The following is a 25,000-nucleotide window of genomic DNA, read 5'->3' on the forward strand; positions in this document are numbered from 1 at the left end:
TTATTTCCATTTCTATTCTGTAATATCACGTCACAGCTGTTTAAGTTCCACCAACATGCCATGACAGATGCCTTTTGCCGACCTTTTGCCTATAATAATAACCTATGTATTTTATGCTTGCCCGTTGACCCCGTGTACTCCCCTCTCATTGCCACAGCCAGGTCCTCGAGCTCACACGGGCCTGTCGACGGCATATTGACAAGCGCTGAAGTTAGAGGCAGAAGGTTGGAGCCCTGCATAACCCGCAAAACTCGAATGATGTTGCTTTGCCTTGAGCCGCAGACTTGCCAAGCTCGAATTGCAGGGATCCCGGTACATGTAAGGTGGTGTTGGGGTACTAGCAGCGGCAGCTGCTGCTGCGGCGGCTGCATAAGGGCAAGCCGATGCTGGCACGGGGCTAGAACTCACTGGAGATGCGCTGAGACTACCAAGCGCGTTGTTGAGGCCTGCTGCACCGTGTGCCATCGCTGAGGGAACGATGGACGGCGCCATATTGGGAACACTGCCTATTGTGCCCGGCGCAGAAAACATGCTTTGCGATCCAAGTGGTGCCACCGAGTTGAAGAAGGGGAAGCTTTTTGTAGAGAGAGGTGCAGAAGGAAGAGCTTTGGCCCAGTTGTTGTACGTGTAGCCCGCAGAATACATGTCATCGTATGGTTGAACAAAGCCATTGAACTGTGGCCCAAAACCATTCTTGCAAAGCTCTGCCTGTTGGTTCCGCTCTCGCTTTCGCCACTTTGCTCGTCTGTTCTTAAACCAAATCTGTGGGGTTGGATTGGCAGCAGATGACAAAGACAAGGTTGTGAAATTAGCAGTATCCCAAATACAAGAAACATGTATGCTATAGTGTTGCTATTTAACTGCGAGTCAGATTCAATGCTTTTCTCTGCAATAAGTGAATGATCCGGAGAAGAAGGGGTGGGAGAGGTTGAAGGACATTTTCTCCAGGAACCCCCTTCTTTGGATAAATAAATAAATAAATTAGGGTATTAGTGTTTGTCCACATTTGCAGTATTAATGCTTATCTACATCCTTAAAAAGAAATCTTGGATCTACATATCTTGCTGTCAAACAAAGGTATGTTATTATTTTAGATGCAACCAGTGGCTGCTGGTTGTATCATTTCTGCAAGCACAGCTGTGCCATAGATGCAGTGCCCCCATTTTACAGTAAGTTGGTACTCATTTTGCCGACCTCAGAAGGATGACAGGCTGAATCAACCCACCTCACATTATGCTAACAGCATGACAAGGGCTCAAACTCATGACCCGACGATCTTAAGGTAGCCACCTTCACCATTAAGCCAACACCAGGCTTAACAAAGGCAGATCAATACATGGTAGTATCTTAGCTGGCGTGAAAAGTAACATGTATTAATATTAAAACGTTGCAAATGTTATCTATTTGCAATGCTCAGAATTTTTTAAAGAAAGAAGCATATGAAACATGTATTGAAAATTATTCTTTTGCTTAGCGAAGCAACTGTGTTCACAAATGGACCATCCATTAATAAAATTGGATCAGTACGCATGTAGTCTAACATAGGATTAAAATAACTGAGACTGTTGACTGTAAAAAATTGTGCTTAAAATTTTTTTTCGGGAAATTGTTCTCATAAAATCATTTATAAATTAAACATTTTCTATCATAAGTTCACACGTCGGGCCACAGACTTAAAACTCATCCCTCATAATTTTCCAATTTGCCATGCGATCAGCTTCATTAATAATTGTCATTGCACTGCAAATACTTCAAGAGTAAATTAATTTAAAATGAAATGTCCACATCACTGCAATATGGCTAAATTATTTTCAAACGCACAAGCAGAAACTCATGTCAAGCAATCGTGGCCCCTGCTATTCTCAAAATTATTCACACATAATTTTAGAATACACAGTGTTACTTGTCAATAAATACTAACTACATACAACTTCTGGGAGAGCAATGACCCCTTTGCGAACCACACAACACTTGCCAAGAAACGGCTTCAGCAGCACCGATGCTCTGAAGCAGAGCATGGTACTGCACATCAAATTCACAATCACATCTGACTTTGGGTCAAGGTGATTGCACAGCACTATTTTAAACTTCATTACTTCCATGACAACCTTCAGTTGGGGAAGTAGTAACAAGGACATTACTATAGACAGTGGACAAAAATTGCAGAATATGGGATTTTAAAATTCATTTACATACGTCATGAGCCAGATGTTCAGATGAGAATGCTACAGGCCAACCGATGTTTAATATGACGAACATTTCCAAGTAAAACTTCATCCCGACATCCGTGTTGTGTTTGCTTTGATAATAATCCTATATTTGAAATGCTACACTGTATTTCCATTGGCAAACAATGATAGCTCATGGTTTAACAGAGAACATCAGTGAACAATACCTTGTTAATATACAATTCGAAGTTGCCTTCTAGTTTTACTATGCTTCTATATATGTATCTTAAAGGTCCAGCTCAATGTCTAACCCATATTGGCATGAGTAATCGATCATCTCTCACCTAATCAATTACCACCTACCTGCCCCCCTCCCCCCGACTTCAAATATAATTTTGCAATTGTACAGAATTGTCCATTTAGATTATAGTCTCTTACACCAACGAGCTTTTGGACGCCATTTCCCACTATGCATGAGTGGTTCCATAGCAAAGTATTCACACGTGGTACAAATGTATGCAACATAAAAAGATATGCAACCATTCAATACGTTTCTTCATGTAGTGGCTCTCGCTCTCCTGGAATAGCCTCATTTCATATTTTCCATTGACTTTATTTTTCTCAGCCCGGTTTTATTCTCGTTTATTTTACTTTTCCATTCCCAAGCCTCTTTTTTTCTTTTGCTCCTTTCCTTTTGTATCTAGTACACTGGACACTTTTTTATTATTATGTAGACTGATAGGCTCTACTATAGGCAGCCCATGATTTATTGATTTATTCTTGCAGGGATAAGGCTGAGCTTCACAGAAGCTACGCAGCTTCACTACCGAGAAACAGCCACCAGGCAGACATGATACACTCTCTACATATGCAGCATCACAATCAACAGATTTCTAGCATAAAGAGCATGCATAATATATTCTCATGTAAGCGTAACAGCATTAGGGCTGACATCTTTGGGGTTAAGTTAAAAGCATGTTCGACCACCCATGGGTGGCATGCCGATGCGTCATGCCTCGGTCTCACTCCAAATGCGCAATGGTAAGTGTGGTATAAAATTATTGTTTTAGTGGATTCCATACTAAGTAATCTATCATGACACTGAACAATTAATGCATAAATATCGACAAAGCTGGGTTGTTGTGAATCTTAAAGATAGCAAAACGTGATGAATAAAACACCTTCAGGCAAATTCCCGCATCAAAATTTTTTTTTTTTAATCTCAATTTATGGTTTTCTCCTGGTAATGAGATACCAGCACAAAACCTTCATTTGACATGACATTAGATACCCAAAAGTGCTTGCTCGGAACTTTATATTGGTATCCCATTGCCAGTAGAAAAACCTAATTAGAATTTAGCATTGGAAAACCCTAATTAGGTTCCAGGACTAAAAAATGCTTTTAATAACATTGTGCCATATTGCATTCTGGTTAAAACACCCTGAACAATTGTTTCAAAAGACAAAAGAAACAAACAAAAAAGTAAATAGTTTGTAATTCCTCCCCAATGTCAGGATTTTCCCCATTGGGCTTTATAACCTTCAAAGAAAAAACTGAAATCAAGGATTAATTAAATATCTCTCTCCAGAGGGCATTCTACGGACCACAACCCAAAAGGGTCACAATAATGTTCACGGATTTTCACAGGTTTATATCAACACAGCCCTGGATATTGCTCTACGGCCCATGCAGGAGCTTGTACATAAATCACATACATGACAAAGACATTAGTAGACATCCATGGATACTTCGACATGACATTCAAGGTTATGAATAGATGTGGTACGGGGCAAAGCTCGTCCAAACAATAAACATGCACCTTAACCCCAAGGCCACAATGCATGGTTCGTCAGGCATAGTTGTTATTTCTGCCTTAATGGCTTCATCAGCAAGAGAAACCCTTAAACCTGAAAGACACCATTAATACAACGATGGAGCTAAACCACTTTTACAGGCGACAATAAAAAGAAACAGTTATACATAAAAGGATGAAGTGAGAGTTAGAAAACAATTAAAAGGAGAAAAATAAATAAATAAAGTACTACGAAGAAAGTCTAGCAAATGAGAAAGCTGGTTTATGATCAAACTTGGTCTTAAACCAGACTCGGTCACGTATGGTTAGAGCATCTGCTCTGAGCCTGGGAGGTCGGAAGTTCGAACCCCAGCTGAGTCATACTGAAGACTTAAAAAATTGTACGTGCTGCTTCCTTGCTTGATGCTCAGCATTTAAAAAGGATAGAGCAGGAACAAACAACTTTCTTTCTACTCAAGAGAAAATGGAAGCTGAGGAGTGCCAATGTTGTGCCAGTGATAGTCAGAACAACTGGAGTGATAAAGTCAGAACATCACTGAGATTTTGAAAACCATCATCATCATCATAATCATCATCAGCCTGTCTTCAGTCCATTCCAGGATGAAGGCCTCCTTCAACTCACGTTGGCGGTATCGGCATATTTGTTATGCTTGCCAAGCAAAGTGCGGATGAGAAAGACAATTAGGGCAGGAATTTGGAATTTTCTTCAGGATGCTGGTGATAATTGCCTACTCTTCAAGAATACACTGTGGGAATATTTTACACCCATCAATGATCAGTGCTGGCAGACAGGACGTCTGGCATAATGTCCTTCAGATGGCGGCACACACATTTATGTATCATCCTGCCTGTCAAACACCATGGCAACAGTTTATATCTGTGTTGGGATCTGAACCCAGGGTATACAGCTCAGAGGCAAGTGTGCATACCTCTAAACTATCCTGACTGCCCCACAAAAACTATACTCATCAATATTACAACAGACAACAATTGGTGGCTGTCTAGGCTTCAGTGACAATCCTGAAAAGAGCCTTTGGAACAAATATATGAGCAAAACATTACAAATTGGTCCTCGAAATGTGATCCTCATAAAATGGAGGGGATACTCTGGGTCATGGGAAGATTCCGTTCCACCTTCTCAAACCCGCTCAATAAGATTAAAACAAATGTGAGGAAACATGATGGGAAATAAAATTATGAATGATGAAGAGGAACTGAAGGCAAGGGGAGATGGGGAGGAGAGGGGAGAAATGGAAAAATAGGCTAGGAGGGTATAATATGAGGGGTGTGCGGAGGGGGAAGGGTTGGGAGGAGGGGTTTGGGACATCTGAGGGAATTGACCCCACCATTTTAACCATTTACACACATATTATACCCCTTACTATTTTCAAGAAATCGTTCTTCTTTTTCGTAATCATCATCCTCATCATCATCATCATCATCATCATCATCATCATCATCGTTGTGAGCCTTGATACAAGATCGAGGCTCAGGGAAGGGCGAGGTGGCAGAGGGTTAGAAAAAGGCAATGTACCAACATTGGAGCAATCAGGTCAATAGTTGGATCCTGGAGCTCGATTCAATGATTAACTCAACAACCTTAATTTAAGATAAGTTAAAACTGAACCTGCTGTTCTTCAGGTATTTTGGCCAGAGATGTCTTATTACAACATTGTCCCAATACAATGAATATGCAATATAACAAATTTGATACAACATCACTGTATCAATCATTGTTGCTGGTCCCATCATAACAAATAATTATCACTGCATTACAATGAATAGCAAAATGATGATAATAAAAAAGATCATCAAAGCAGCTTGGAGAAAATGAACAATTACCGGCCAGCACAAAATCAAACAACCCCCCTTTCATAAAAGCTGTCTGCTCTTGAGTTTTCATGTTGTTCTTCTTGAGGTCTACACATCCTAAGGGATGATAATCGAACCGAAGAGCTTCCATGAAGCCAAAATAATATTTTTCATTCGAACAAACCCTGATGAATCTGCTCTATCCCAACAGAGAAGCAAAACCCTGATGAAGAATCTGTCGGACCTAAGAGCTTACTCAGTCTTGCCTGTTGAGCTGCTCTAATACCCAAAGGTCCCTTCAGTTTTGAAATGGATATTCTCAACTACAAGTATTTATTTTGTGTGAAAGGTGCTATTGTATAATGTGTTTATTTCATACATGGTCAAGGCCTTGTTATTTACTAGCAAATTGCCTGTGCCCGCACAGGATAAAAAAAACGGAGTGGGAATGGAGATGGCAAAAATGCAAATAGTGTCTTCTGTCATCGAGCCGGTGGGAGCGACAATTCAAATTTATTGCGACATTTGTTGCAATTTAAATGCTCTAATGGCAGTGAGGTGCTCCATTTGAAACCGTTTTTTGATACTTCGGGTCCATAATAAAAATTTGTATTGGTGTCAATGCCAGTGACCAATTGCAAATTAATTGTCGGATAAAGCAACCGTTTCAGGGTCACTTTGATCTCAACCCATGCGTGCCAAAGCTGTGGTTATGATGTTACTATCACAGCACATGGAAATCCGGTACCATATCAAACTTCATAAGTGGTGTGATTTTATCCAATGTCGTATTTATAATCAAAATGTGCGGAATGTAACACGGTGTGGCAATAATTCAAATTATACATTTGGTGTGATTTATGATGTATCATGGTGTGTGACACTCTTATCTCTTTCTGTAACTTAATAAATCACAATTAGCAACATATTAATGGTTTTATGCATTATGATCGCTTCTGTGTTCACAGCATGGTCCGGGCTGTTCGAAGAGCACTACACCTGTACTCTTTGAACTTATTGGGGAAGGTTAATAGTTAGTGGAAGATTAAAAGTGTCATGGACATTGATGACATGCTCATCTAAGTGGAATCCCTAAGTCTAGAGGCCATCTAATTATTGCATGTGCTTTTTTGGAGGCTTGGGGTGGGGCTGGGATCCTGATATAATGGATTTGTGATACAATGACTCTTGGAATGTATTTATTCATTATATCACTACTCACCACTGGTGTTGGAGTCGGTGTGTAGTCTCCACACACCTGATAAGTATCGCGCAAGTCATCAAATGGTACATCAGTGAGCTATCCTTATTTTTAACTTTTACAAATGCTACCATTTGTGGTCCACCATTGATTGGATGATGTTTCCCATGTCCTTATATGATTGCATGTTCCTGAACATTATTTAATGTTTACCATCGATTCATTTGTTCATTCATCATGATTTATTTATCTCTGAATAAAAGTTTTACGAAGTTTAGAACCGATATTAATTTGACCATAAAAAAATAGTGCAGCATCTCGATGCAGTTGGTCAGATGTTACAAAAAAAAATGTACCAATTCATAGAATTAGCAGGGTGGATGTTAATATTGTACTGTACATCAAGATTGCAGTTTCCAAGATTTATTGTGCTGCAATCCATCCATCCATTGGGACCATACTCTGTGCACAGCGTTGGTGCTGCCTAAGCAGTCTCCTGGGCTATTGGGCACAATCCTGGACAGGTCATCACTCTGACACAGGATACCAGCAAGCTGGCACTCATTTTGCCAACCTCAGAAGGATGACAGGCAGAGTCAACCCCACCTGGTATTAATTCAACAGCTGAGTGGGATTTGAACTCAGGACCCAAGGATCCCAAGCCCACTACCCAAACCATAAAGCCAACACCAGGCATATACTGCTGCAATACAAAGCCGAAAGTTTGAAAGTTGTTATTGTTGACGTTTCAGGCCCTACCAATAAAAGGCTTGACCTGTTTGGTGTTCCCATCTGATCACATAGTGAATGATCCTTGGCTTACATGAGATAAATGTACAACTCCTCCATGAGCTCTAGATAACTATGAAAAGGACCAGCTGAATAATGGGGTTGGGACATGGGGGTAAGTGGGGAGGGTGGGTGTTTTCATGCTATTTTAAAGCCAAGCTTAGCAATGTGTTGCAGAGGTTGTAATTTTGAGTTTGAGTCACTTTCAGCTCTTTGTTTTGCATTATTGAGCAATAGTTGCCCAGCCATCGTGGAGTTCTATTCTGTTCTTTCATCTTTACGAGAGGATATTGGTACTTTGCAGTTTTTTTTTTACTTTGACCTTCAACTTTACTCAACAACAGGCCCTGCACACTCGCCTCTGAGCTGTCTGGCCTTGCTTTGAATCTTGACCCAGCTATAAACAGTCATCCAGGTGTTTGGCATGGAGGCCGTAGGGCGAGGCATCAATGTGTGCGCAGTCCCTCGGATGCATGTTAAACTGGGTGTCCCGTCTGCCAGCGTTAGTTGGTGGACATTAAAAGATCCCACAGTGTCTTTTGTGAAGAGTGGGTGAGCTGTTGCCGGCACTCTGGCCAAATTCCAAATTTCTGCTCTAACCTACAGGGGGCACTGCATCAGTGAAACTGCCGCACTCCTGCTTGAACCGATACTAACACGCAGCCACGTTCTGCATACGAATGACTATGATGATGACAACATTCAAGGATGCAAGATAAAATAAACGATAATGATCAGATGAAGTCCTTCTATGTTTTTCTTCTATATTTTCTATGTTTTTCATCCTCGATTGTTTAACTTTAGGTTTTCCTTTTGCTGACTACAAATTGTATTTTAATGTCCCCAGTATGAAACAGAATAACATTGCATTAACGTTGTTCTCATCATTATCAGCATCTCATGAAGAGATAGGATAGCTGAGAGGTATGCGCACTCGCCTTTGAGCTGTCTTGGCTGCGTTGGAATCTCGACTCAGCTATAATCTGTCATTGTGGTGTTTGACATGCATGACATGTAAGAGCAAATACCATTGTTAAGGAGGGTGAATGTTAAAGATCCTACGGTGTCTTTCAGAAAGAGTAGGCGAGTTAACGCCAGCACTGTCCACCTTCAGTCGAACGTCTGGCCTGGCCAACTAGTTTGTGAAATACTCGAGCTAAAAAAAACGAATGCGGACCGCACAAGGTTGTTGGAATAATAGTAGGCATTAAAGTAGTAGGAGCAGTCCATCATAATCTAAATGGTACTTTTAAAATACTCTCAGCTTAACAAACATAATACAATGCAGCCGGTACAATATCACAAATTTGTGGCAAAAAAGCTGCACAATTCAAAAATATGTCTTCAAGTGATTCTGAAGGAAAATGAGGCCTTCAAACAAAATACATTTACATTTGTCACCTTGGAATTTTATTGGGGCATGCGGCAAAACATTGAAATTTGTCTACCTCGACGGAGTTGGCCTACAGCAAATGTTAACTTGGTACAGAAGTGTGGGAAGGTTTTGTTTGTAAATTATTACATTTTCATGAATGTGATATCAACGGTATTACCTTTTGTCACACAAATTAGAGCGATTATGCAAAATGTATAAAAGGGTACAATGTGATTAAATTCTGGAATCATTGTTATATATTCCTGTGATTGACATAAGAAGCAAGCTTCCAGAGTGTGTTTACAAGATGTACATGTATCAATAACTGAAGAAGTTAAAAAACAAAGTCAGAGCCATTGGGCTTCTGCAAGAGACAAGATTCTACACTGAAGATTGTATAGAATGGGTTGCAAGAACAATGGTTGGTGTTGGTATCAATCGGTGCAAGAAGGCATGACCTCTACTTGGTGTGTAGGTTCAGAAAGATGGCATGATGACCAATGAAAGAGCATGTGGGACCATTTTGCTAAGTGGTTGCACAGAAAGAAATCGAGGCAATTTGGGAGGCCACCTCACAGGAGGGGATCAAACCTACTCCTTTGATAAAATGCTCACGTCTTCAAGGCTGTTTCATTAATGGGACCATTATTTATATATAATATATTGCTTCATTTGAGGATGTGACCTGTAACACGTGTTGTGTGGTTATCTGGCCAAGGGCAGGTTCAGTGTTGCAATAGTAGCCTCATGGCAAGGATCACATTGAATGGTTTGCTGTTATCTTTCCAGTGGTAGCCAGAGTATGAATTTGTAATTTGTTCAGGATGCTAGTGATACTTCGTCCACCATTTGTTTAAATACACTGTTGGACCATTAACACCCACAATGTAATGCTAGCTGATGGGACACCGAGCTTGATATTCATCCAAGGGACGGCACATTTTTTGATGCAATGACGTGGCTGCGAAACACCAATTGGGCAGTTTATTGTCATGGCAGGGATCGAACCTCGACAAGACAGCAAAAAGGTAAATGCTGCTGCTCCTACTACTAGTACCACCACCACCACCCTAATTATTTCCACCTTCTTGTAGGATTGGCCGTAAAACGTTTTTGGCACTCGTCTTTCAAAACCTATTTCGGCATGCTTGATGTCAAATGGAGGTGATTTAGGCAGGAATTTGTAATTTGTTCTGGATACCAGCGATTCACATATTCTTTACAAAAGACACTGAAGGATCTTTAATATCATGTAACTAATGTGAGCAGGTGGGACACTCAGTTTAACGTTTAGCTGAGGGACAGTGCGCATTGTAATTAAAAACCCTGTATGCGAAACACCAGTTTATCCTCGGTTAAGGGATCAAACTTATAGTAGACAGCTCAAAGGTAAGCATGCCATTGATGTACCATCTTGTCAGACTATACACCATTTAATAAATTAAATATACTATTGTGAATATTTACAGGACAACCTAATGATTGTAAAATATGTACAACCGTGTACACTATATACTGACTTTATGGCACATGAATCAAACTCTATTTAATCATTTGCAAAGAAGTCCTTCCTGAATTTTCGTACCATTGTGCATTAAGTATGGGTGACATATAATATAAGCAATGCACTAATGAAATTAAATTTCTGTCTATAATGACGGCCAAAACATTCCAAACTGTACTGACAATGTTTAACCAAAAATAACTCATTTGCTTGTCTTTAGTCGCTGCTTATAAATCAACATTCTTTATTTCATTTGATCATTGCAAAATAGTTAATTGATTCATTCGTTAACTTGTGCTTTTTATTCATTCTTAGGCTTGAAGTGTTAAATGCAGGCTTGGAAGATTGGTAATTTTCTAGGCTATTTTCAAAGAACTGGCATTACCCGGACACGCGCTTCTGTGAGGTTTGTCCAGACGGCGATCTCCTCGCGTGTCGACATGTCCGGGTAGCGATTCCTCTGGAACGTCGCCTCCAGCTCCTGTAGTTGTTGGCTCGTGAAGTGCGTTCTTTGTCGCCTTTGACGTTTCTTTTTGCTTGGATCGTCTACACTTCCTCCACCTCCACCTCCTACACCACTTCCACCACCACCACCTCCTGCTCCTCCTCCTCCACCTCCACCTCCACCTCCAGCCCCCTCTTCTGTCTTGCTGCTTGAAAATTTCTCGGAATCTGGGATCAACGAGTGAAAAGTTAAATCGGAAAAACTGACTACATATACACAGAGAAATGTCTCAAATAGCTGGAGAGTTCAGGATCAGTTTTTGAAGAGGAAAAAGCGAGAAGGTGTTTGGACGTGTGTGCGTGTGTGTGTGTGTGTGTGTGTGCGTGTGTGTGCGCGCGCGTGTGCGCACGCGCGTGCGTGCGTGGCACACATACATGTAAGCAAGTGCATGTATGAAAGATTTTCAATGGGAACTGTGTGAAGTTCATGGTCTATCTATACAAATCACACATTCATTGCGTTTACCAACAGTTATATCTTCCAACTGCTCTTAACATAAACAAACATTCACAATTGATTTTCAACTTCTTCAACAAAAAGGTAATCTACTTACCGATTATAACTTTATCACGGTGACTACAGGTTGTTTGCTGCACATGAAGTCAACCTCCTTACAAGCTTATTCATCACAATTTCTCGGCAAATATTTAAGTTATGAATTCATTCTGAATGCTGGTAGGCCACAGTATATAATAGATTATACTTGGCAGATACTATTAAACAAAATATATTAAAAAAGAACGTGAGCCATTAATATATTTATAATTTGATACACGAGCTCAAAATATGTGCAACAAAGTCTGTTTGTATTGAGTTACTAGCAGCTCACACTTAAGAGGACATCAGTTCTGAGATGCCAGACTTAAGCCGATTAGTAAAGAATGAATAGAGCAATGAGGGCAGAAAAGAAAAGGAACCTTTCTTTTTATTTTTCACTTTCATATCATTGCTATATAATTCATGATTGACCACTAAACTATATGCAAGTATAGAAGTATAATGTAAATGAAGATTTTTCGGATTAAATGTTGACCCGTTTGGTGTTCCAATTTGAGCATGCTGCTCATGATACTGAATTATAGGTTCAAATCCCATTTAGCAAGAGAAAAAGCCAATAAATAACATTAACATTACTTATTTTTCTACACATTTATTTCACCACAATTACGATCATTATTTACATTGTCCATAAATGTCCTAAAACAGGAAGGAGGTGAAAGTGTGTGTGTGTATGTATTTGTGTGTGTGTGTGTGTGTGTGTGTGTGTATGTATTTGTGTGTGTGTGTGTGTGTGTGTGTGTGTATGTATTTGTGTGTGTGTGTGTGTGTGTGTGTGTGTGTGTGTGTGTGTGTGTGTGTGTGTGTGGCCATCAAAGTATTTTGCGTTGTACATAAAATGTCACGTGAGACAAAATTTGCTCTCTAATAAGTTGTGTAGGTTGTGGTGTGATTTTTGGTTGGATATGCCAATATATATATATATATATATATATATATATATATATATATATATATATATATATATATATATATATATATATATAGACCCGTTCATAACATAACTGACATACTATAGCTTATCACGTGTTACAATGGGTCGTTTCACCATTTTTCAAGTGCTACAGAGAGATAGAGAATGATCTATCTTGCAGAGTGGACGTCAGTTTTGAAAACTGGCTGGTCTTGCATTACAGGCATTTCTGTCTCTGCAAAAAGTCAGTGGAAACGCGACAAACAGACCTTTGCGCGGGTCAAAGAGTACGGAACGCGAGAGGAATTCCTTGGTCTAGGAAAGACAAACAAAGGATGCAAAGGGTGAAGAGATTTTCTTATTAGCAGCGCGTACGAGGCACATGATTAGTTGAAACGTGCCAGCGATGTGGCTCTGTTAACACGATTTGGATTTGTGTCGAGTCCGAACTGCACTGCTGATCTCGAGGATTCTGCGCCATTCTCCTCTACTACAGTTTTTACAATGATAGCCTTTCATGCATTGACATTTAAACATCTTGTTTCAGTTCTGCCAATTTGTTTAACACTGAGAATTTCACCTATGTCATTGCTCATGTCTGTGTCATGTTGTAACATGCTCTGACACAGGCTGTGCGGGTCCAATGCATACAAGCTTGCAAATCAAATAACAGATCGGGAATGGTACAGCTCGGCAACGTACGAGCTTTCTCTTCATATATCTCACAAAGTTCGTATGAAATATAGATGTATAGACAGACGACAAACAATACATTAAAATACTGCATATTAACTATACAGTAGAGAATTGCTGTATTTAGCTTCACAAAAGTGTTGTGTTATCGGTTAACAGGTTGGTGACGCATCTCCACTTCATTAGCTTATTTATACAGGGATTATTATTATAACTGTAGGTTACATTTTCATCCTCATTAAAACATGAATAATTACTTTTTAAGTTTTATTAAGTCGTTATTTTATCATGTATCAATATTTATTGCAAAACACAAAATTAAATGTATTTGGAAAAAAAAAAATCCAATAATGAATTATTCATTATTTAAAATAATTTACATGTTGGGTTTTTATTTTTTAACCCACACATTTCTGTTGACATATTTGTATCAATAACCAAACACAATAAATACTAGCTCAGAGAGAAAAAGAGAAGCTAAAACTATTGATCACGGGACATTTTACTTTGCTTATAAATGCCGAGAAAACTGTTCCATTGTAGCAAGGTTTGAAACCCCTTTTGCGTTGCTACATACGTTGTGAAATCGGTAACTGTGGTTTGTAACACCACAAAACCAATGAAATCAAATCAATGAAATCAACAAACAACACGAAAGATATTTTTTCTACAACTGCTTTTCATTAACCATTTTCAAACTGAATGATTTGCCTTGTGATATTTCTTCACTTCTATGTTAGGCAACATGTGCTTCATGATGAACTCATATGCAGTCCAGAATATAATATGCAAATGAAATTGTAAATTATATTTAAAATCCTTTATAAAATCATCTCACTTAAATAGTTGTACTTATAAATACATACAGAGGTTGTTAAAAAAGACACAAAACACACACACACACACACACACACACACACACACACACACACACACACACACACACACACACACACGCACACACACACTCACACACACACACACACACACACACACACACACACGCACAATATAATTTTGTTACGCCGAGGCTGCATTTGTCACTTATTTAGTATCGAGGTTTGTACAAGCTTTTTCTTTTTTCGATATAGTTGACTTGCTTTTCAAAAACCTTATTTTCATTAATTGAACTGTTAAATAGAAAATAGTATAACTTCGCTACAAAAAGGAGTATTTAAAAAAGGTATATTTTTTGACAGTTATATTTTTTATATTATATTAATATTGTACATTATGATCCAAGTATATTATCATTCTGTGTTATATATTACCCTTTTATAATATACTATTGTAAAATTATTTATTCATTTCTATACTCTCATTTTGTAGATTGTATTCATGTTGTATATTATAATTCCATATATTATATTACTTTTGTGTATAATTTTCATTCCGTATATTATAATATTCTTGTGTGTTCTCACTCCAGATATTATAATACCCTTGCGTGTTATCATTCCGTATATTATAATACTCTTGTATATTATCATACAGTTTTATATTATATTAGTGTTGTAATGTTACATTCCATGCATTTTTTATAGATTGCTTAGATGTTATGATCCTGTAAATTTCTCAGTGTTGTACATTATTATTATTCCGTGTATTATAATACTGTTGCATTATTCTTCGAAAGAAAAGAAAGAAAATCCTCGAGTCCTATTAAAGGTTCAAACAGGATAATAATTTACTTTATGCAAGTAAAGTATTTAAAAGGCAAACTGAAGATAAGTTTTTATTGCCACACTGGTAGTAAATTAGTTGCATATTTTATAAGACTGCTTGAAAATGTATTTTAAAAGAAAATCACATTTTATAGTGCAAGACTCATGTATTAAGTTAAGAGTTGGAATAATGTTTGATCACATTATGCAATCGGATAAAAGTGTAAAAGTTATCGTACTCAAAATTAAAAAAAAAATTTTTTTTTGAAGTGGTGGAACGAAGCAAGGAGGGCATTTTGAAAAACTACGTTATTTGCTCCTTTGAAACCCAAGCAGAAATTGCCCTATAATGAGAGTTGTCCTTAATGTAATCTATTATACGAGCTTCTTCACTTCTGTCCGAAATATCTGGCCGTCCATTCTCCCGATATCCGGCTGGTATGGTGGGGAGAAGTGTGGGGGGGGGGGCATAAAAGAGGCAGCTGAGGTTTCCTGGAGGGACAGGAGAAAGGTTAAATTACCGAAACTCACCTTCTGCAGCATCGGAACTCGGACTTTTGGTGAGAGTATTTTCACGTAGCGAGCACAACACAACAGCCATTGCGTCTCAAAATTATGAAGTGCTGTGGCACCAGTCCAGCACTGCAATTCTTCCTTATCACTCGTTCTTCGCTGGGACAAAAAATATTTTGCTCCCGGTTTCTAACACACGTACGATCTTCGACCTTTCCTGATGTACATGCGGATTCAGTCCACACCACGGTAATGCCTCGCGGCCATCTCTCCAAGTCCTTCTCCTATAAAACGGCCACAACAGTCCTCCAGATACATCGACTCCAAATCGGCAGCGATGCGATCATGAATTGTTTTGTTCGAGGAAGTACTAGCTAAGATCCACGGGGCAGATCCACCACCTTTCCAATAGGCAGGGAAATGTGAAGCACAGAGACGCGATTCCCGATGAACTCCCCCCACAACCCCCCAAAGACCCCAACCATTCATGCAAGCCGCGTCGTTCCTCCGTAACCGTTACCTTTCCAAGCTGTGCCCCCATTCTGGTAGACCACACCCTCGTCCGAAATCGGCCACGCCCACAGTGCAGTCAAGTTGTGCTCATCAACGCATTTCTTTTGACCCTCAAGTGTTTATCAAAGACTAAAGAAATTAGGAGTGAAAATTAATGGGAAGGACAACCCCATATTTCACACTTTGTGCTTCATTTTATCTTATCCGCATATTTAAGAGTATTACCAGGTAACTAAGGAAACAGTGACCGACGTCTAAACGTCATCACATTGATGCAGGTGCAGTGCTGATGTCACGACGTCGTCGACATTGTCGAAAAGCGATGTGCAACGCTTTCTGTCATTCTTATAGTTCGGGTTTAACATGATTTTCCTGGATTTATAATTATTTATTGATAAATTCAGAAATAAATTTTATTCCACTCCGAGATATTTGGAACCTCGCGTTATCGAAGATTTATTTACCTTTTCTTTGTTTTCTTGATATTTTCTATCAATGAGTGATGACATAGCTCAGAGGTATTGTAGTTTGAGTTTGAGGTAACGAAAGAGGTAATTTTGAGCTCGGAGGTAACGAAACTCACATGCTGCGAGATATGGAATGATCTACATATCATGCATACAAAAGGGAGCCTTCACCCCTCAGCCCTCTCCCCCCCCCAAATCCTTCCTTCATTTTCTATCTACCTGCTACTTCATTTCCCTCTTACTCCTACACTACCTATCCCTCCACTTTCTTCCATATTATACCCCGCCATTATCGTTCAACATCTTAATTTACTTGCTTCCGTACATAATAATATGAAGACGGACATAAAGAGCAGTGCACGCATCATCAAACCCACTCTACAAATATACACTCATTTCTATTTGTGTAGTATATTGGATTACGTGATTGTAAATATGGCAAGACTCCAACATGTGTACGTATACAATGCACATTGTAGACAGTAAAAGGTCAGCTCGTATCGAAAGACCTGAATTGATTTCTGAAATATTCCAGCCACACAAACAACAATAGTTCGTACAGAGTGGCCCAAAAATGATGAGAGTTTTCCTTTCAATCACAATCTTGGAAGTACCATTATGTTGTGGGACCACCCCTGATGCATAATGATACCTGCCTTCAGACAAAGCAAATAATTTTATGCAATCACGAATAATTCCCATCAGTTTTGATCATATCCAAGTAATATTTGCAAATAAACAAACGATCGATGTTACTAGTTCCAGTGTGAACCATGCAGGCAGACTAAAGGAGTGCGAGCGCCGCCCTCTGACAAACACAGGTGCAATTGTGACGTCACAACTCACTAGATTTAAGTCACGGATGAGGTGCTTCATCGCACGGTATCACAACGTGATGAGACATGACGCGGTGTACGTAGTATATAAATAAGTAATTATCATACGACGTCATAATATATTTCACCCGACTCCCCATTTCCCCCCATCTTTACACAAGGGAATACAAGGAACTTTGACGGAGTAGGACATTTGGCCCATTCTGTCCGCGCTATATCAATACCATACATTAATCCAATCTATCAGTTTATAGACTTAATTTTACCGGGGAGAGGAGGGAGGTAGTGGGCCGGCACAGGGCCAACACATTTGAAACTATAGCTTTGACCCTATACTCTCCATCTTGAGTAAAGTGTGGGGAGAAACAACCAACAAAATAGGCATTTCAGGAGTGTTTGTGCCAAGTATTAATATATCCTGCCAGGGGGGAGGCAAAATGCACGCTTGGAAAACTCACTTGTCGTCGTCATCCTTGACCGATGATAAAAGCATGTGCTTCATTGCATGGAAAATTTCGATTACATATGACCAAATTATTCAGAAGTTTACATTTCGGAACATTTAAAATTTGCTTGGCTTTTCCGGGAGCAATAGCCGACAGCTGCAGTTCGAATCCTATGTATGTGGTGCGGCCCAAAAAGCGAGATAACGGTATTAATTTGTGCCGATTCGTTTAATCATCAACTGTCGACTAATTCAATGTCTTTTTTTTCTCTGAACAAACAAGGTTTGCGAAGTTTCATCTCGGTGTTGGCCGATGTGCAATTATTTTGCTGAAAATAACGTGGTCATCTCAGTGAAGATGTGATATCAAGTTAAAGGGTTTTTGGCATACTTGCCATTGTGTGGTGGTAAGGGAACTCCATTCATTGAGTTCCTACTCCGTGAACTCTCCAGCATGGGTGACCTTTATAGTATTGACAAAGTGATGATACTGTTGGTATTGTTCTTGGAGTTGTCGGAACATTTGAACTATACATACCAGACACCACCAAAGTAAGGTGGTGGTGTCTGGTTATATGGTGCTCAGCCGCTGTGAGTTAAACTAACTTTTAGCACATAAGTGTACACAGTGGAGGTGGAGGTGGAGGTGGAGGTGGAGGTGGAGGTGGAGGTGGAGGTGGAGGTGGACGTGGACGTGAACGTGAACGTGAACGTGAAAGGTAGAGGTATCGTGCTATTGTTGTATGTGGAATATTTAGATGATTCCTTACTCGATGACAAAAAGCAAACCAAATTGTAACTCCACCTTGTGTCAGGATAAAAATTTATATAATTTTTGTGTTTCACTTGAACGTAAATATGAAGACCAGCACTGCAAAGGGGAATGTTTGCGACATTCCCCTCATTGACAGTTTGAAAGCGTTTTTTAACCTGCATGCTTACATTCCTTTATGACATATCGACTTTACCTCTGCTCTTCGATTCATCAACAAAGGTGAACTTCTCAGTCAAAACATGTACATGATAAAAGGCAATGCGTCCAACGCAGATCAAGTCAAGAGAGTATGATGCTTGAAGGCGCATTCTTGGATGTCTTGGTGTCTGAGTGTTTATCCTGACACTCCCTGGTGACACAGACCTGTTCCCGCAATTGCTGAAAGCATCTTCGCTTTAGCCAAGCACTGGTTTCATGAGCACAGCGAGTCTACCTAGTGTGCGTACTCGCTTTTGAACTTGTCGGGTCTGGGTTTGATTCCCGGTACGAATATATCGTCACCCTGGTGTCTTGGAGCCAGGGAATTGCATCACAAAGGGGGAGTAGGGCAGTTATTGCCAGCACTGTGGTTAAATTCCATCAATTCCTCCACTGACTAGGCATCTATGGTCAAGCATGCAGCTGCCTTTGTGGGGGTGTTCGGTGGACACGGCACATGACTGGGGACGAAAAGTTGCTGTACGACTCGGATAAATGGCTGCCAGAAGTGGTTAGCCCAGTGATGAGACAGAGAGACAGAGAGACAGAGAGACAGAGAGACAGAGAGACAGAGAGACAGAGAGACAGAGAGACAGAGAGAGAGATAGAGATAGAGATAGAGATAGAGATAGAGATAGAGATAGAGATAGAGATAGAGATAGAGATAGAGATAGAGAGATATATGGTCCGAGTCCAAGAGAATCCTGAGAGATTAAGTGCTGAAGTGGAAATCGTTGGGTGTCGGGTTGGAATGTAGGCTTCATCAGTGCAGAATGATCAGATGGAGTGATGCATGTCAAAGTCAAAGTGAAAACAAGACGGAGCTTTTAATAATGCAGAGCCTTGCTGGGATATATAGATTACAGTAGATCTGAGAAACAGTGAACACACTCACTCAATGACACCAAAATGTTTCGGGAATGAGCTCGTTCAGGGAGAATGACTGGGCAATCCCAAGAGGTCAGTGGTTCTCAAATCTTTTTGTTTCAGCAACCCCTTTGGACATTTTGCAAGGTTAAAAAACAAAATTTAGAAATTAGAATTAATACATTAATTTTTTTTTATAATTTGAATATTCATTGTAAAAATTTCGTCTCTTACTTGAAGATATAATGCACATTCATGGTATAAAATCAACCGATGGTTAAATTGGATACCTTTAGCGAATCGGGCTTTAGGCTGATTGTACGCGTTGGTTCGAGCACATAGGTCTTGCAGTATATCTCAAACCAGAGAGTTTGGGAAAACACACTGGAACGAGACACAGTGCAGTACTCACCATCGTGCGAGAAATTCTGTTATAACTGTTTTCAACACACCAACACAGAACATATGCCTGGTGTTGGCTTAATGGTTAGGGTGGTGGATTTTGGATCCCAGGATCCTGAGTTTAAATCTCCCTTGGCTGCTGAATTAATTCCAGGTGGGGTTGACTCTGCCTGTCATCCTTCCGAGGTCGGCAAAATGAGTGCCAACTTGATGGGATCCGTCCAGTATTGCACTCAATAGCCAAGGAGACTCCAAAGGCAGCACCAACGCTCTGCACAGAGTATGGTCCCAATGGATGGACGGATGGATATGGAATATGGGCTGGCAGGACAGCCTCGGCCCTGGAGGTATGGTTGCTCACCTTAAGCTCTCTATCTCAGGTTGGAATCTCGACGAAGTTATAAGCATTCACCCTGGTGTATCACATGCAGGGCAATAGACACACATCTATGTGTGTGCTGTCCATTGGAAAGACGATAAGCCATAGGATCAGTCTGCCGGCACTGGTTGTTGCTGGATGTTAAAGATCCCACTGTGTCTTTTCCGAAAAGTATACAGGTGAGTTATCGCCGTCAACCTGAACAAATTCCTACCCTGACTGACAGCTGGGAAGTCAATGTGAATGGCAAACCACCAAGCATAACCCTTGCCAAGAGACTTCGGAAACACCAACACCCTATATAGTGCGTAACTGGATGGTTATTGATTGTGATGATGATGATGATGATGTATAGGATATATTTAGTAAGAATATCCATTTTTCTTTTCTTACTAATGGGACATATATATATATATATATATATATATATATATATATATATATATATATATATATATATATATATATATATATATATATATATATATATATATATTTCTTAAAGTTTGAATAAACTGCCTTTTCTTGGAAAATTGTGATTAAACCTCATTCCGAGAACCTTTTGAACACCATTCATTCATTCATTCATTCATTCATTTATTTACTGACTTACATCAGCATGGTCAGAAGCTCGTAGATGATGTTGTACACACATATTACATGAAAGGAAAGACAAGGACACTGCATGGAATGCATGCTCGTGGCATGATGGTGAATCTAATGGACTGACATCACAAAGGTTGTGGATTCCAATGCAGTTGAAGGTAGTGGCATTAAGGATTTGGATTCTAAGCTTCTTGAAGTCGAGCTCAGAGGTTTTGGAACTGCCGCGCTACTGCTGGATTGTCTTACAAACCCAGCTGGCCCATTAACGACCTTCAGGGTGAGATAATCTGCCTGCCCAATCTGATCTGGTCTCCATAGCGCGCTCTTTGTGAAAGACCATTATTATCTTTCCAATTGTTATAGTGGGTCATTGTAAATGACTATGGGTTGTACCGTCTGTACTTGCAATATATAAAGACTTAGGTCACAGACTTCATGTTAATCAGGTATGTCGAGTACAATTTGTGAGGGTTAGCTGTTAGGGTTAGGGTTAGGACTATTGTATTTGATGGAATGTTTGTTGCTGCATGAACTATAAGCCATTTATTCCTTGAAGATATCTGGGATTAAATTACATGAGTGAAGGTATAAAAAGTACTTATGTATCGTTTTCAGTAATGGGAGCCTGCCTGAACCAGCTAGGGATGCTGCTGCCCAAGTGAAAGGAGGCTCAAGCCACTCACGGCAGATTAAGTAGAACAGTTTTGCAAACTCGGGTAATAAGTTGCCTGGCTTATGGGCCTATGTATGGTCAAGCAGTCATCGACAAAGGGAGATTATATCTTTCTTCAATCAGTGTATAATGATAAAATGTGGACCTGGAATTAAAATTTAAGGCACGATCGGAGAGATAGACCACGAAGCATTATAAAATAAACGTAAATTAATATAAGAGTGCTAAATATATGAAAAAAAAGCCATACTCTACATGGTGGGGCATTACAAGGAGTGCGTCCACCGTGGCGTGTTTGTCTACCCCGAGCCATGTTTCAGATGTTCAAATCCCAGAAGCTCCTGGCCTAATGCGAAGCGGACGTAGCCGTCCGAGTGCGCCGAGGGCGAGGGGCACCCGAGGGAGGCCCGTAGGCCGCAGGGCAACCGAGCCGGGCCGATCAAAGCGGAGGGGTGCCGTGGCTGGAGCTCCAAGAGACGGCTTTAGCAGACGTACTAGACCCGAACGTACCGTGCCTGGTCCCGCAATGAGGCGCATTAAAGTGACGTGGTGAGAATCGCTATAATCCGGACTAACAACAGCAGTGTGGTCCGGAGAGTCTACCGGGGTAATGGGAGAGCACAGAGCCGCGGGGACATTGCTGCAGAGTTTAATAATAGGCCGCACACTCAAAGAGCCATTCTCCTAAAAACAACATCGATGCCAAGTATACGGGGCGTCTGTCGCCGGGGTACCAAAAGCAAGGAAGCCTATTTTGAAGACAAATATTTTGACGACCGCTCTTGAGTTTCAACAGAGATTAGTGTGGCGGGAGCGGCCACGATTACATCGCTCTTGCGCGCTCCAAGATCGCCCCACGGAGTCGAGCCAAGTCACTCTGTTTTGCTGTCCCACGCGAAAGCAAATGCACTGAACACATCGTCGCCGCACCATCACAAGTTTCAACAAAACAGCTCACACTACTTACTTTTGAAGTATTGCTTTTTCTTTTTTGGACAGTTTACAACATTCGTGTCTTTGCATTTGTCCAATTTAAATATTTTGCTTTGCTTGCATACGATGATGATGATGATGATGATATTGATGTTGATGATGACGATGATGATGTTGCTGCTAACAGTGATACTATATTCATGGGGTCATGATGGAAATATGCCATGTACGTGGTAGTAACCTTGGTAGAAAGTACCCTAAGGTATGTTAAGAGCACACACATAAACACAAATTATCTGTTGGAGGGTTTGTGATTGAGGTCATGTGAACTCTGCTTCTAGGTTCAATGACCATCCCGCGTTAACCTTCTCGCTCCACCCTCAGCTCCTGCAATGAGGCAGCTCCGCTTTTTGGGTACTAATTTGGAGCTGAGCCGGCCCGAGGGAAGGAGGGCATCCTGGGACGGAATCCAATTAGAGAGCGGCTGGAACAAGAGGAGAAAAAAAAATTATGGAAGTCGAAGCTGGGATGTCAGATGGTCTGGTGGGCAAGAACACCGCACCCCCTCACCACACCCCTCTTATCGCGTCTGCTGGTCAAACTCTTCCACATCTTATCCATTTCTCCAGTCTCCACATCCTCTCTCCTCCATGTCACACCTCGGGCTGTTTGTGACAGAAAGCGACAAACATAACGCAAAAAGCCACAGGCAGTGAGTGGATTAGACCAAATGCCGAGTCCAAATCCTCGACGTGCTTCGCTCTCGCTCTCGGAAATGTCAACGGGATAAGAAGGTGGCCAGCCATCGCACCTAATATCTTAATGGGCAGATTATGTGCGGGAAATTTGTGGCCGTTCCTTGGAACCACCGTGCCGCAGAGCATCACTACCCAGTCCGACCTTTGCTCCCGAATGAATGTACGAGCTTTCTGTTCATTCCAGCCCAAGGCAGCGAGCTCTTCCTTCCATCACTGAGGCCACATTTCACACAAGTGTAGAATACAGCTTCATTCCGGCCGCAGGCCCATATTGATGTCCCATATATGATCATGTATCAAAACTATATTACGGATGGTCTTTGCATTTTCGACCGGGGATATACAGTAGATCAATCTTCTGTTTTCACCCAGCGTTATTGCCATAAGATGATGATAATAATAATAATATTAATCTTCAACCATGATATTTTCTACCTGAGCTGTCCTCCTTCCAACTTTCCAATTTTTTCATTCCTGAGAGTTTCCTTCTGCATCCAACTTGTTTGTCCTTCAACTCAGCTGTTGGTGTCCCCATCCAATGTGCACTGTTCCTTTTGTCTTGTTGTATCCTAATCTGTTCAGTGTTCTAGCTCTTCCACGAGTCTTGACTATGTATTAAAAAAAATTATTTACAAAAACACAGGAAGGCATTGATTGGGCTCATCATGTCATGTTGCAAACAACTTCAGTTGTTTGTCCATGCTCTATGTTATTAATTTTTTTTTAATACTGCATTTCAAACAGCATGTACTATTTTTGAAGTCTTTGGTATGACTCACCCTGGGTCAGGTTCAAACAATTGACCTCCCAAACTCAGAGCAGATGTGCTAACTATTACACCACCAAGTCTGGTGATGATCTCATCAACCGCACAGTTTGTTCATTCTTAACTCGATAACATTCATTGACCTCTCAGGTGCAAAATAGACACCTTCCATAAGTTTACTTTGATTTGACTGTTTTGAAATAACAAACATTTTTTTCCCATAAGGGCTCAAGAAATTGTTCTAAGGTGTAGTGGTGTGCTTGTCTTTGTGGGTTCGATTCCTGATCTGACTATTAACTGATACCCCAATGATTCTCACGCAGCACATTGTACCGATAGTGTACAGTATAATTCGATAAGAGGGTTGCCCTCCCTGCCATCATTTGCCTGTGGATGTTCAAGATTGCACAGTAGTTTTTCAAATAGGGTATAGGCCATTGTGGGCTCCTGGCCGATTTCAAAATTCCTGCCCTGAATGAGGAATGCTTCGGCTGCACCTTACATTTCAGTGTTGACTTGTCACCAATTTACTTTATGTTATGTTTTTTTCACTGATGTAAAACTCTTAGAGGAGCTTGTACATACATCACATGCAGGACAAAGCAGTTCGGAGACATCATTGTGGTTATAAATGAATTGCAATGACATTAGAGGACAACGACCAGTATGTGAGATCTGGACCTTGGTTCACCCACATCGTGAGCTGTGGGTTCAGATGTGAATGCTAAACAGATAAACTATTTCTCTCAGCTATGCTGGAAACATGTTGCTAATGCACAGTGATGAAACATTCATGACCTGTCATGGGCTTTCTCTTTGCCTTCTGGGATTCTGTTTAATAGTTCTCAGTGATTCTAATTATAATATCTGCTC

General features: G+C 40.4%; 1 protein-coding gene across 2 annotated transcripts in view; it reads right to left on the reverse strand.

Annotated features, from left to right (window-relative positions):
• Positions 1 to 25,000, reverse strand: part of LOC147017921 (pituitary homeobox 3-like) — a 128,611-nt gene that overhangs the window by 650 nt on the left and 102,961 nt on the right. The window contains exons 1-3 of one of the 2 annotated variants that reach the window (XM_085897015.1): positions 15,528 to 15,978; positions 11,049 to 11,335; positions 1 to 762 (exon numbers count right to left, since the gene is read on the reverse strand). The exon at positions 1 to 762 is cut by the window's left edge and continues 650 nt beyond it. In XM_085897015.1, the coding sequence (XP_085753141.1) occupies positions 172 to 762; positions 11,049 to 11,335; positions 15,528 to 15,597 (948 nt within the window). In that variant the 5' untranslated portion in view covers positions 15,598 to 15,978 and the 3' untranslated portion in view covers positions 1 to 171. Of the gene's footprint in view, positions 763 to 11,048; positions 11,336 to 15,527; positions 15,979 to 25,000 lie in introns of those variants that run through there. The other variant, XM_085897016.1, reaches the window with a different exon arrangement.

This window comes from Eptatretus burgeri, chromosome 10 (assembly GCF_056783735.1).
Source record: "Eptatretus burgeri isolate ZD-2024b chromosome 10, Ebu_testis_v1, whole genome shotgun sequence".
Taxonomy (NCBI): Eukaryota; Metazoa; Chordata; class Myxini; order Myxiniformes; family Myxinidae; genus Eptatretus; species Eptatretus burgeri.